Below are 13,479 nucleotides of genomic sequence, written 5' to 3'. Positions count from 1 at the left end.
ACAACCCCCATTATCCCTCTAGCCCCTAGTGTTACTCCAACATTTCCACAAGATTGCCACGAATACAACATTTCCACAAGATTGCCACGAATACAATGAGGACCATGAAGGGTCTGTTGACCACTGGCAGGAACTGGTGGTCATTGGGTGTGGTGTGGCTGAAATGGGAACATCCTTCCTGCATCAACTGTCAGAGTCCTATATTTTTTCCCCCATGAGACATTTCTCCCTCTTGCTTCCATAGTGAATACAATACAATCCTAACTGACCTCAAGTCAATCCCACCATCCCAAATTGATCTGACCTTTACTGCACTCCCTCCAAAAAGAACATCCTTCCCGCAAGGACAAAACTACACATTCTAGGTGGTGTCACCCAAGGCCCTGTGGGCATCTGCTTCTACTGTAAGGCCAACATGCCACTTTTAGCAACTGGTGTACGGTGTCATTGCATATTCCCCATAAATCTAAAGCCCCAGTTCATAATCTCCCTTCCAACATTTTGCCACCAAATTAGATAACTGCATCTGCCCAAAGCAGCAAGTTGCCTCATCCAAATCTTAATGCACATTGAATAGCTGGGGCCCCTAGAACAGATCCTGAGAAAGCTCCATGCACCTTTTTCCAAGGGCCGGTGCAAACTCGATGGGTTGAATGGCCTCCTTCTGCACTGTAATTCTATGATGTCTGCTGTTTTCTCTACTTTAGAAAAAAAGTGGGGTTCCCTGCAATCTATGAACTGTTCGAGTTCATAGAATCTTGGACAATGACTACTACCAATGCAGCATCTACTATTTCTAGGGCCATTTCCCTCAAGTACTCTGGGATGTAGATTCAGGCTCTGGGGATTTATCCAGCCTGTTATTGGTTCTGTCGAACAATGTTGCTCAGCCAATTTATTTCCCATATGACTGAGGGACCTACATTTATCTTCAATCTTTCTCTTTCACATATGGAAGTATTCCCTGAAAGCGCAAATTGATTTTCCCCTAATCTCTTGGTCCTCTTTGTGAATTCCCTTGCAAGCCATTTTAGCACCAACCAGGAAAATTGCAGTCCACTCATGCGGAATGTTTGCCCTACCTTTAACATTCCCAATCCACACCTCATACTATGTAGTTAATCAACTCAACTAAGTAATCCGCAGGGGGTATACACTACCCTCTTCTGCCCCTTGGATGTTCCTCAATCCAATAGCCTTGAATACTCCTGTGTTCAATTCCCATCCTGAGCCCCAATTCATCCACTTTATTGAAAATGCTTTGTGGAAGGTTGATCTTATCCCTGTGGCCCTGGGTTTATCTGCCTGTCACTTTTCGTATTCTCCCCCCCGGACTTCTTCCAATCCCCATGACACGGAGCCCTCCCCAGCCACTCTTGCAAATCCAAGATATAGTCCCAGTCCTGCCCTGGTGCTCATTGATCAAAACAGCATCATCTATTTTGTGCCCAATCCCACAGTCTGGGTTAGTACTGTTGCTTCAGTGCCAGGGAACCTGGTTTGAGGGTCACTGGAGTCTGTACATGCTCAGTGTCTGAGAGTTTCCTTGGGGGGGGGGGGGGGGGGGGTGCTTTGGTTTCCTCCCACAAGTCCCGAAAGTGCTTGGGTGAATTGACATTCCGAATATCCGAGCAGGCGCCGGAGTGTGGCGACTAGGGACTTCACTGCAGTGTTAATGGAAGCCTATTTGTGACACTTAGATTTGAAACCAGCCTGTTCTGTAAAGTACCACATTACACTGAAATTTAGAATGGTGACAACGTTCGCATTCATCCAAATAGAATCCAATACTTACCACAGTGGGCCGCACCCAGTCGGTTAATAAAAATGGTGCGTACACATTTTTGAAGCCTCTAAAGAGGAGCTCTTCTGAATGACTAGTAACTTTTTCTTGTTTCACACAACACACTATATCCATACGATTACTCTGCAATAAGTGTAGAACACAATACATTAAGCACTCAAGCTTTGATGCCAAGCCACAAACAATATATTTTCACTGTACCTTGGTACATGTGACAATAAACAAATTCAATCCAATATTTTATTCATTCATTCACTTATAGGCGTCACTGGGTAGGCTTGCATTTATTGCCCATCAGGTGGTGGGCAGTTGCTGCAGTGCATGTTGTAGATGGTACACAGTTGCCATTTTCAATGTAGGGTTTGAATGTTTGTGGAAGAGGAGCAATCAAGCAGGCTTTGTCCTGGATGGTGTCAAGAGCTACACTCATCCAGGCAAGTGGGAGTATTCCATCACACTTTGCACCTTGCAAGTGGTGGGCAGGCAGTTACTCACTGTAGGATTCCTAGCCTTTTGACCTGCCCTGCAGGATCAATATGGCTAGTCCAGTTCCTGGTCAATGGTAGACCCCAGATTTTGATTGTGGGAGATTCAGCAATGGTAATACCATTAAATGTCAAGAGGCAATGGTTAGATTCTCTTGTAGGAGATGGTTATTGCCTGGCACTTATCCAGGTCTTGGACATGGGACTGCTTCATTATCTGAGGTGTCGTGAAGGGTGCAGAGTCATCCACAAACATTCCCACTTCTGATGGGAGGTCATTGACAAATCAGCTGGATGGTTGGGTCTAGGCCACTACCCAAAACTCCTGGATGGAGATGGACCTCCCACAACCATCTTTCCTTGTGCCAGGAATGACTGGTTTTGCTAGGGCTCCTTGATGCCATACTTGGCCAAATGCTGCCTGGATGTCGAGGGCAATCACTCACTTCTGGCATTCAGCTCTTTTGTCCATGTTTATACCAAGAATAATGAGGTCAGGAGCCAAGCGACCCTGATGGAATCCAGACTGTGAGCAGGTGACAAAGAAAGAAGGAACATCTGAGGGGGTGAGAGATGAAGATTTTTGGCAGGTAAAACAATAGAATTGAAGGCAGTTACCAATGTTACTGCAATTGAACATTATGGGAAGGGAGAAAGATGTGCAAGGGTAGGTGTAGAAATAGGGAGAGGCAAGGATTTGCATAGGACTGGGATTGTAAACAAAATGAAAATGGGTGAACATGACTTGCACTAGTCTGAATATAGGATGACCAGAGCATTGAAGATATTGGAATGAGCTCGATCTGATTCCCCTATGGACACTCACCTCTTGTCGCTGGACATCTAGCCCAAAGAGACTTACAAAGCAGGTTATCTGGAGTATGAAATCTATAAATACAGCCATTCCTGCAAAAATGGAAAAGGTGCGAACTGCTGGCATTGACGACAAGGAACCTAAAATCAAATATAAAAAAATTCAGTTTCCCCAGCCCAAAATAGCACTTCCTGCTCCAAATGAGCCTAGATGTCCCCCCCCCCCCCCCCACTCCCAATGAGGCAGTGACTGGAAATAAGGCAGTAGTGTTAATGTCTGCCACCCTGATGTTGATTTCAAATCAACTAAAGTTGTAAGCTGGCCCCATTTGTATTTTGAATTAAGTGGCGTGAGCCTGCTACCACCCTCAAGCATCACATACCCAGAAAGAATGCCACGGTCTCAGAGAAGGACGAAAGGAAAATACTTGGTGCTACATCCCCCAGCACTCTGCCAATCTGTTGGTCGAGTGATTCATTCGGTAAACGCTGGTCTCTCTGGATAGAAAGAAGACAATTTTATTCAGGCAGTCAAGTGGAAGCTGGTGAAAGCATTGCAGTGCATGAAAGTAGAATCCATACCCGAAATGTCTGAACGATGATAAAGATGTTGTCGACACCGACTGCCAACACTAAAAAGGGGATGACTTCAATCACAATCAGTGTGAGGGGGATACCAGCGTAACTGAAAATCCCAAGAGAACAGGCCACGGAGCTCAGGACAATGACGATACCAGCAACACCCAGAGAAATTTTAGAATCCACCTGTGAAAGATTGCAATACAAAGGACACATTTGAGAAAGCAATGTATTTCAGCTAAATGCTCTAGGTCTTGAAGATCTTGACTATCCCAATCCAGAACTCCCAAGTCTTTATTCACAACTGAGATTCCATATCATTGTACACGCCTGTTTTTTTTTTGCTTTGTGGCTTGGCCAATCTCTCCTCCCCCAGTTTAGTGTTTGAATAGAAACATTGTTCCACAACTCAAAGCCATTAAACAGTGCATTCCAGTTCCACCCACCATGAAAGTCCAGCAGCTCTTGATGTGTCCCAGAGAAATGGAAATGTACAAGAACATGATAGCATAGCTAATGACAATTGTGTTGATGTCACTGTTACTCTCGCGATTGATCTCATCTTCAATGCTCCGTTCAGCAGAGAATGCAATGGTCAAGTTGGACTCATTGTAATTTTTCAGAAAATCAATAAATCTGAAGAAGAAGAAACAAGTCATCTTGTGCTTCACAAAATGGACATTAATTAAATCAAATCTTTTAACCATGCAGTTCCAACTAAAGCAAAAAGATTACTTACACCTTCTCCCAAGCCAAAGCTTTGTTTAATTTCTCAGTGTCATTGTGATAATTATTTAGAGGGAAAGTGATCACCAGTGCTGTGGCATTGTTATAATCATCACCTGTGGGGTCAAAGTTACAATTAGCTTCTAGCATTTCAACCAATTGTTCATTTCTACACTGCTTATCCAGCAAATGCACACAAGGGTGCTGCTGTTCCAATATGAAGCAGGGCCTTTGAAAGTACTGACAAATCTGGACCACAAACTGTTACATGGTTCAGCAGCTAGCTGGTGATCTTGGCTTATAATTACCTGCTCACCTGAAATGATGAAACAAAAATTAGAGCATTTAACTGGACAATGCCAATCAGACAATCTATTGCTCCACACCATTTACTCAATCCCATCAGTTGGTTTCCCCATCCATTAGGTTAAATTCCTAAAGTGAACAGTCCCTGCCAAAATAGTGACTTGTGGCTTCCAGCTCACGAGTCAGACATTGTGTTCCACTTATTGTGGAAGTTTTACTCCAGGGCAATTCTGCACAAGTCAGGCAAATAGTGGAGGCATCAACAAGATTCGTACTACTGTGTTGGCTAATAATCTTCAACCAAAGATTCACGGGCCCTGACCTCCGTTACAGCCTTCTGAGTGGAGTGGACTGCTCTTTACATTAAGATGGCATTTATCTTGTGGGATCAAGGAGCCCTAGCAAAACGGAGACAATGGGATCCAGGGAGACTGCTGTTGGACTCAGATGGAGCAATAAAGGACAGTGGTTAAGGCTGTTGGTGATCAATGATATCAGTCCCAGGACACATTCAGGTTAGTGTCCCAAGCCCAACCACCTTCAGCCACTTCCAAAACCTTCCCTACATTAGAAGGTCAGAAGTGGGATGCTGGAGACTCGGCAGATTACTTTTGAATTCCACCCCCCCCCCCCCCCCCCCCCCCCCCACATCCTCAGGGTTACCATTGGATGGTAATAGAATTTGAGAAGGCATTTAAACACTGTGGCCACACCAGATTGGTGATTCAAGAGTGCAACCCGACTTCCAAAGCCTCTACAAGGCACAATTCAGCAGCGTGATGGAGCTGCACTCATCCAGTCACCAAAGCAGCCTGCTGGATATCACCCCACCACAGATATTCAGTCTCACCACTGTACCATCTACAAGAGGTACTGCACTTGCTCCTTTCAGTAGCACCTTCCAATAGGAAGGAGGGCAGATAAGTGTTTGAGGGGGGGTTTGAGCCGGGGATAACCACCTGCAAATTCCCCCCCCAGGACAACCTCCTGGCTGAACAGCCTATCATTCCAGGCAGCAGCAGCTACAAAGCACTTGGGGATAGGCAATAAATGCTGGCTTGGTCAGCACATCCCACAAATGATAAAGAATTGCTCAACTCAGGATTTGGTACTGGTTGGCTACAGGAACTGGCTATAATGGTTGCCTAACTTCAAAAAAGAACTTCCTGCTGCTTAGTATAGCAGTTAGGGAGGATCTAAATGTGCAAGACTTGCTTACCATTGTATCCTCCCAAAACCAGCCATGGAAAAACTGGTCCACCAAATGTGCCCAAACAGGGATCGTGGAGCATTGTGGTATCATTCAGTGAAGTTGGAGCCCTGTTTGAAACAAAATAGTTTGGGATTGATCAGTTGTAGAGAGATCAGATACCAATATTGCTGCTATACATGAAAACTAAAAATTAATGTTGGCAGTCAGACCAAATCTCTTTTAGCAAGTCACAAACCAATACCACCACAACATTACCACAGGAAATCCACTAGCATATTTGCACCCTCCTCCACCCAAAGTGACTTTGGGCTATCACTTTGGGTGGAGAGCATAAAAAGCTGCATTTACTAGTAATTTACTGGAGGCTGGGGCTGTGAAGAGACGGAAGGGAGCGAGTGGTCGAGGTGTATGGCAGAGTACAAAAACAAATATTCATTTCATATTAAACTTCCTCCTAGGTAGTGTTAATAGCCAGGGGGCCTAGCTTAAAGATAAAAAAGGGGTAGGAGGCAAATCCTCAACATTTAGATGAGCACTTCAAACACCACAGCACACAGACCAAGTGCTGGAAAAATGATAGATTTAGGTGCTTGAAGGCCAGCACAAAACAATGGGCTGAAGGGCCTCTGCTGTCAAGCTCTACAAAGCACCAGTGAAGTCGAAATTACAAATGAGACTACTAGACCAAGTGGCATGCATTTGGTTTGGAGCAAGATTAGGGTCATAGCCACAAAATATTTGAACCCATTTTAACCCTAGCTGTAGGAGCTGAGCATAGTGTATAAAATAGATGATTGCGTTGCCTAGTGTAGAAACAAACTATTAATGGTTAGATTGAAGAAGTATTGTTTTTCCAATTAAAGGGCAATTTAGCATGGCCAAATCCACCTACCCTGCACATCTTTGGGTTGTGGGAGACCCACAGACAGATGTGCAAATTCCACATGGACAATGAACCAGGATCAAACCTGGGGCCTCAGCACTGAGGCAGTAGTGCTAACTCTTGCACTGTGCTGCCTTGACAACATTTCACTAGAAGGCCAAGGGAGTAATTCCATGACTCAAAACAGTGGGCATAATTCTATCCTTGCATGCAATTCATTTATATAGAGAACTCTTGAAGATAAGATTGTGTACCAGTCAAGTCAGTGGTCACATACCTAGTGCAATACAGGAAGTGGCTATGGTAGTCAGCATACACGAAAAAGTCATCACCAATAGAATGATCAAGGACAGCGTGGCTGTTTTGAAAGTAGTTTAAGACACTCAAGATGGTACAATTATTGTTATATGGAGCCAGAGGTGCCAAGCAGAGGTCCTGCAGCGTCACAGTATCATTGTTGTAGTAAGCTACCAAATCTTGAATAGCATCCTGCAAATCCAGTACCTAAAAATAAAAAGATACTTGGGAACATGGTCCAGGTTGCATTGAATTTAGGTTGATTCAGTGCCAACAGCCAGAACTTAATAATGACTTGAAAGAGCTACTCCATTCGCAAGAGTCAGATCATACAGCACAGAAAGACCCTTCAACCCATGTCTGCACCAAACACCAACCATTCTAATCCAGTTCCAGCATAACATCCCTGCTCCAAATATGCCACAATGGTATTCACCTGCCCTGTTACTGAAGGGACTGGTGTACAGGCTCAATGCTCAGGCCTGCTCAATGCACCATCTCACTGCCACTTTATCAGTTCTCCCCATCAAAAGCCTTGTGGAAGTCCAAGTAGACTTATCAAATGCATTACTCATCCACCACTTGGGTTACTCTTAAACTAGTTTGAATTAATCCCAGACCTTCCCAAATCCTGATAATTCAGACATAATTCCTCCAAGGGATTGATTATCCCTAATCCTCCAGCATCTCCTGCAGTGAGAGAAGAATTGCAAATTCTGCTAGCACCCCTGCTATTTTATCCCTTGCCTCACTAAGCCTGGGAACATTTCATCTTGGTGATTTACCCATTTAAAAGCCTGCCAGACCATTTGGTTCTAGTTCGTCTCCCTGCTCCTCCTTATAATCCTCTTCTGCCACAAGTGGTCCCATTTGTATCAAACCTTAAAATGAAGTCCAGCTTCCTAGTCTCATGCCCAGTACATTTCTAGTGTTACTATGAACAGAACAAACCTGATGTAGGATGTCTTTGCCCAGTGGAGGGCCAAATGGCACATCTGATCCTGATGGATAAGGAGTGTAAGTGGTCCAGGAGCTATTTGGGGCTGTAATAATCAACTGCTCAGTGCGGAAAAATGGTCCAAAGTGGGTGTCAAAGTAAGACTTCTCCTTGCGAGCTTGGCTAGTTGGAGCAGACCAGATTTCAACTGGATCAGTCGTTATTTTCATGAATAGCAAACCAGAGCTGCAGATTCCAACAGCAATAATGGTCAGCACAATAACCGGAGCAGGATTTCTCACACAGAAGGACCCCCACCAAGTAAACAGGTCACGCAGAAGAGCTTCAGATTTTGCACCAAGCTGTTCACAACAAGATATGTTATCTGAGGAGAGAAGGTGGCAAATGATCAATAATGGGGAGAGGGAAACCACTGTCCCGTCAAATAAAGGGAAAAAATGCCCCAGTAATGTTAGAGGCAAACTGACAATTCACTAAGAACTAGCTGTACCATATTGGCAACTTCAGCCAACGATTCCCCACTCCATGTTAACACGTGATCCCAAGTCTACAAATGGAATAACCTACCTAGGTCATGACTGATGTTGACAGAATGATTTGCACTGGTATCAGTTATTGGTGCATATTCCGAAGCAATATGCATTTTTCTGTAAGAGTAATGGATTGAATTGCAGACATTAATATACTTGGAACTCCCAATGGATCAAGCACATTGAGCAAAGTAAAAAAAAAAAAAAAAAAAGATTGTTACCTGCAATACCACATGCTAATGATTGCTCCCCCAAAGACAGCCAAAAAGATCAGATAGGAAATCCACATAATAACAGCCATAGCATCTAAACCAAATATAGTCCATGGGACAGGGAGTGGTGGGGGAACTGGTTTTGGACCACAGACTAGTGAGCAGTCCTGGCAACTGCATGGTGGGGAACCATCATCCAATGTCTCATTGCAGCCCCTGGTTTCATTATTCATTGGGATCATTCTTCCAATTGGATGCTCTATATAAAAAAAACGACAATTGCTAAAATTAAAAATGTTACGTGTGCAAGCTTCTATTAGTGAGAAATTCTGGATTGTGATCATTTTCAAAGTTCTTGCCAGTATAAACTGCATAGATACCTCTGCATAATTGAAAGGATGACAGATTTTTAGCTACAGCACACCCTTCCCATCTCAAGCTAAACATGGTCATTTTGCATTAAAGGGAATTGGTGTTTGAAGGAACTTCAATTTCCAAGCCAGTAAAGCATTTAAGTTCATTCCATCATAGGAAAGTGATCAGGACTATGGCTAGGAGGCAGTCCATGAATTTAAAATTAATAGTGGTACTATAATTAGTATCAAGATTGTTCCATGCACTTTTGGGTAATTGTTCAAGTGCTTGTAAAATGTGATGCATCTTAATAAAAAGGCATGCCTACATTGCACTATTGCTCAAACTGCAAAGGCTTACCACTGAAGATGGGAATAATGTTGAAGGGAGTCTGGGCATTACTTGTGCTACACATGTACTGAATCCAGTTAGTTGCATTACATTCCTTCACATCTTTTCCACAAAGCAATCCCAGAGCCTTGTCGTTACTTGAAGGGGACTGAACATCTTTACAGGCATTGTACATAGCTGCAAAAAAAAAACAAAAAAAAAAAACCCACAATTAATGGACGGTGCCAAAACAAAGGGAGCCATTCCCCCAGTACAACACGGACATTTGTAGCAACTCAATTTGCACTCAGCATATTAGCTCACTGGGACAATGTGTAGGCCATTGGGCAATGGTCTTGCCAGACATTAACCAGGATCAGAAATTCAACTGCTGACAAATCCATGAAGATTGTGCAAGGACCCAAGCTGTGCAAGGACCCAAGCTCAGTTGATAAGCATGGTGTCCAAATGAACTACTGGTGAAACAATCACAACAAACTAATCTCAATCCGAAGCCTGGAGTTAGCGATTTGCTTTCGACTACAAGGGAATGGTTACTCATTCCCCAGGGGCAGGTAGTGGATCAAGCCAATGACCAGTACCACTCGGCTGTAGTTGGTTGCATGACCCTGGGAAGCTAATTGGAGCCTGTCCATCAGTCAGACAAAAGCCTTCCATTAGATTTGTCACATGTACTGAGGTACAGTGAAAGGCATCTGTGGATCCAACCATCAGCTGCTTCATCCATGACCTCCATGCCACAAGGTCAGAAGTGGGGATGTTTGCAGATGACTGCTCAATGTTCAGCAAAGCAGTCCATGTGCAGCAAGACCTGGACAATACCAAAGCTTGGGCTGACAAGTGGTCTCCATTCACACCACACAATGGCCATCTCTTCCTACAAGAGGGGATTTACAACACCACCCCTCAACATTCAATGCCTGGAATCCCCCACAAACATCCTGGGGGTTACTTTGATCAGAAACTGGACTAGCCCATATGAATGCTGTGGCAACCAGGGCAAGTCAAAGGCTGGGAATTCTATGGCAAGTAACTCACCAAATGAGCCTCCCAAAGCCATCCATCATCTACAAGGTACAAGTCAGGAATGTAATGGCATACTCTATTTTCCTGGATGAATGCAGCGCCAACACTCAGGCTTGACACTATCATTCAATCCCTCCACCACCAATGCAGTGGCTTTGTGTACCATCTACAAGATGCACTGCAGTAACGCAATTTCTTAGACAGCACCTTCCAAATCCACAGCCACCACCATCTAGAAGGCAAAGAGCAACAGATACCTGGGAACCCCACCACCTGGAGGTTCCCCTCCAAGTCACTCACCATCCTGACTTGGAAGTATTCACTGACACTGGGTCAAAATCCTGGAACTCCCTCACCCACAACACCTAAAGGACTGCAGCAATTAAAGGCAAGTCATCACCACGTTCCGAAGGGCAACCAAGGATGGGCGTTGGAAGAGAGACTGAGCTGGGGGGTGGTCTTTGATTATGCTGTCCCCAAGGCAGTGGAAGGTGTACAACAATGGATGGGAGGCTGTTTCATTTGATGGACTGGGTTCACAACTACAGTTTTGGGGGGGGGGGGGGGGGGGGGGGGGGGGGAAGGTGCTCTTAAAGTTTGCAGAAAAAATACTCCCAAATAGATGCTTCACCTTTGTGGCTGTGCTGTCACCAGAATGACTATTCAATGAGTAGCCCAACATTACTGCACCACCCACTCTTCGTGCCAACATTAGCAGTGTGGAATTGTGAACTTGATGGAAAGAAGCACTGCATAGTCAGATTGGAAAATCAGATTATTCCAAAAGGGAAAGAAGCACTGCATAGTCAGATTGGAAAATCAGATTATTCCAAAAGGAAAACACTTTCTAGAAGAATAGAAAATAGAAGTTGGAGGCCACATGGCCCCTTGAGCCTGCTGCCATAATAATCACAGCTGATCATCCAACTCCACCTAATCCCACTTCTCCCTCCCCCACCCATATCCTTTAAGGAGTGGTCCAAGAAATGGCTGATGAAATTCAACGTGGGCAAGTGAGAGGTCTTGCACTTTGGAAAAAAGAATAGAGGCATGGACTATTTTCTAAACGGTGACAAAATTCATAATGCTGAAGTGCAAAGGGTCTTGGGAGTCCTAGTCCAGGATTCTCTAAAGGTAAACTTGCAGGTCAAGTCCATAATTAAGAAAGCAAATGCAATGTTGTCATTCATCTCAAGAGGCTTGGAATATAAAAGCAGGGATGTACTTCTGAAGCTTTATAAAGCATTAGTTAGGCCCCATTTAGAATACGGTGAGCAATTTTGGGCCCCACACCTCAGGAAGGAGGAGCGGGTCCAGCGGAGAGTCACACGGATGATCCCAGGAATGGTAGGCCTAACATACGATGAACGTCTGAGGATCCTGGGATTATATTCATTGGCGTTTAGGAGGTTGAGGGGAGATCTAATAGAAACTTACAAGATAATTAATGGCTTAGATAGGGAAGTTGTTTCCATTAGCAGGGGAGACTAGGAACCCAGGGGCACAACCTTAGAATAAAAGGGAGTCACTTTAGAACAGAGATGAGGAGAAATTTCTTCAGCCAGAGAGTGGTGGGTCTGTGGAATTCATTGCCACAGAGGGCGGTGGAGGCCGGGACGTTGAGTGTCTTTAAGACAGAAGTTCATAAATTCTTGATTTCAAGGAATTAAAGGGCTATGGAGAGAGAGCAGGTAAATGGAGTTGAAAATCAGCCATGATTGAATGGTGGAGTGGACTCGATGGGCCGAATGGCCTTACTTCCACTCCTGTCTTATGGTCTTAATCACCATCACCCCTCGAGGCACAGAAATGGCAGGAGTTTAATCAAGACAAATGTGAGGTGATGCATTTGAAGATCAAATCTAGGTATGAACTATACTGCAAATGACAGAACCCTTTAGGAACATTAACAGAGGGATCTGGGTGTGCAGGTCCACAGTTCCCTAAAAGTGGCAACACAGATGGCCAAGGGTAATGGAGGCAAACGAGTAGTGTCTGGTCACCACATCAGGACATGGAAGCTTGAGAGAGTGCAAAGAAGGTTCACCTGGATGTTGCCTGGTCTCAGTGTTGGCAATGAGATTGAATAAACTAGGATTGTTTTCTTGGGAAGGATAGAGGAGAGAGGTCTACAGAATTATGAGGCACAAACAGGGTAGTCAGAGGCTTTTTCTAAGGGTGGAAGTAGAGGGGCTAGTTTAGCACACTGGACTAAATAGCTGGCTTTTAAAGCAGACCAACAGCATGGTTCAACTCCCATACCAGCCTCCCCAAACAGGTGTCAGAATGTGGCGACTAGGGGCTTGTCACAACTTCATTGAAGCCTACTGGTGACAATAAGCGATTTTCATTACAAGGGAGCACAGGTTCAAGGAGGGGGAAGTTTAAGGGAGACATGCAGGGGAAGTGGTGGGTGCCTGGCACACTGCCAGAGGATGTGGCAGAAGCAGGCACAAGTAACATTTGAGACAACATTTAGATTGATACACAAATAGGGAGGAAATAAGAGTGATACAGGCCAGGTAAGGGCAGGAGTTTTTTTTTGTTTTTTTTATAAAGTTAGGGCATCATGATGGGCACAGGCTTGGAGGGCCAACAGGCCTGGGTTGTACTTTTTTGTTCTTGGAATTATAAAAAACTATAAAATGAAATTCTCACCATTTGCAAAGCTTGATCCAATGTAATATTCCACCTCAGTGATGCTGGTTTGGTTCTGAACATACGGTTTAAATTTGGTGGCATTCAGAAAAAAGCTTTGAGCAGGACTGCAGGTTAGTTCACAGTAAAAAGTCATGAAATTGTGAAAGCAAGATGGACACCTGCAAGTCAAAGACAAAATATTATGTTCAGCACAATACAAACTGTAGTCTGCAATATAAATCCCATTTGCTCATTCAGCCTTGGAGCCAGTTACTGATTTGCATCTAAATCCTTTGTTTCAT

The 13,479-nt window shown here is 44.2% G+C and overlaps 1 protein-coding gene across 1 annotated transcript in view; it reads right to left on the bottom strand.

The window, feature by feature from the left end:
* The window catches only part of npc1 (Niemann-Pick disease, type C1), a 31,207-nt gene that overhangs the window by 11,619 nt on the left and 6,109 nt on the right, over positions 1–13,479 (bottom strand). Inside the window, exons 4-16 of the mRNA XM_072468532.1 lie at positions 13,196–13,356; positions 9,521–9,688; positions 8,816–9,065; positions 8,632–8,711; positions 8,058–8,428; positions 7,087–7,313; positions 5,933–6,033; positions 4,421–4,523; positions 4,128–4,317; positions 3,685–3,867; positions 3,486–3,600; positions 3,116–3,243; positions 1,796–1,927 (exon numbers count right to left, since the gene is read on the bottom strand). Of these exons, the coding sequence (XP_072324633.1) occupies positions 1,796–1,927; positions 3,116–3,243; positions 3,486–3,600; positions 3,685–3,867; positions 4,128–4,317; positions 4,421–4,523; positions 5,933–6,033; positions 7,087–7,313; positions 8,058–8,428; positions 8,632–8,711; positions 8,816–9,065; positions 9,521–9,688; positions 13,196–13,356 (2,209 nt within the window). The remainder of the gene's footprint in view (positions 1–1,795; positions 1,928–3,115; positions 3,244–3,485; positions 3,601–3,684; positions 3,868–4,127; positions 4,318–4,420; positions 4,524–5,932; positions 6,034–7,086; positions 7,314–8,057; positions 8,429–8,631; positions 8,712–8,815; positions 9,066–9,520; positions 9,689–13,195; positions 13,357–13,479) is intronic.

The sequence above is a fragment of the Scyliorhinus torazame genome, chromosome 11, assembly GCF_047496885.1.
Source record: "Scyliorhinus torazame isolate Kashiwa2021f chromosome 11, sScyTor2.1, whole genome shotgun sequence".
In the NCBI taxonomy this organism is placed as follows: domain Eukaryota; kingdom Metazoa; phylum Chordata; class Chondrichthyes; order Carcharhiniformes; family Scyliorhinidae; genus Scyliorhinus; species Scyliorhinus torazame.
This window is presented reverse-complemented; position numbering and strand designations above follow the sequence as displayed.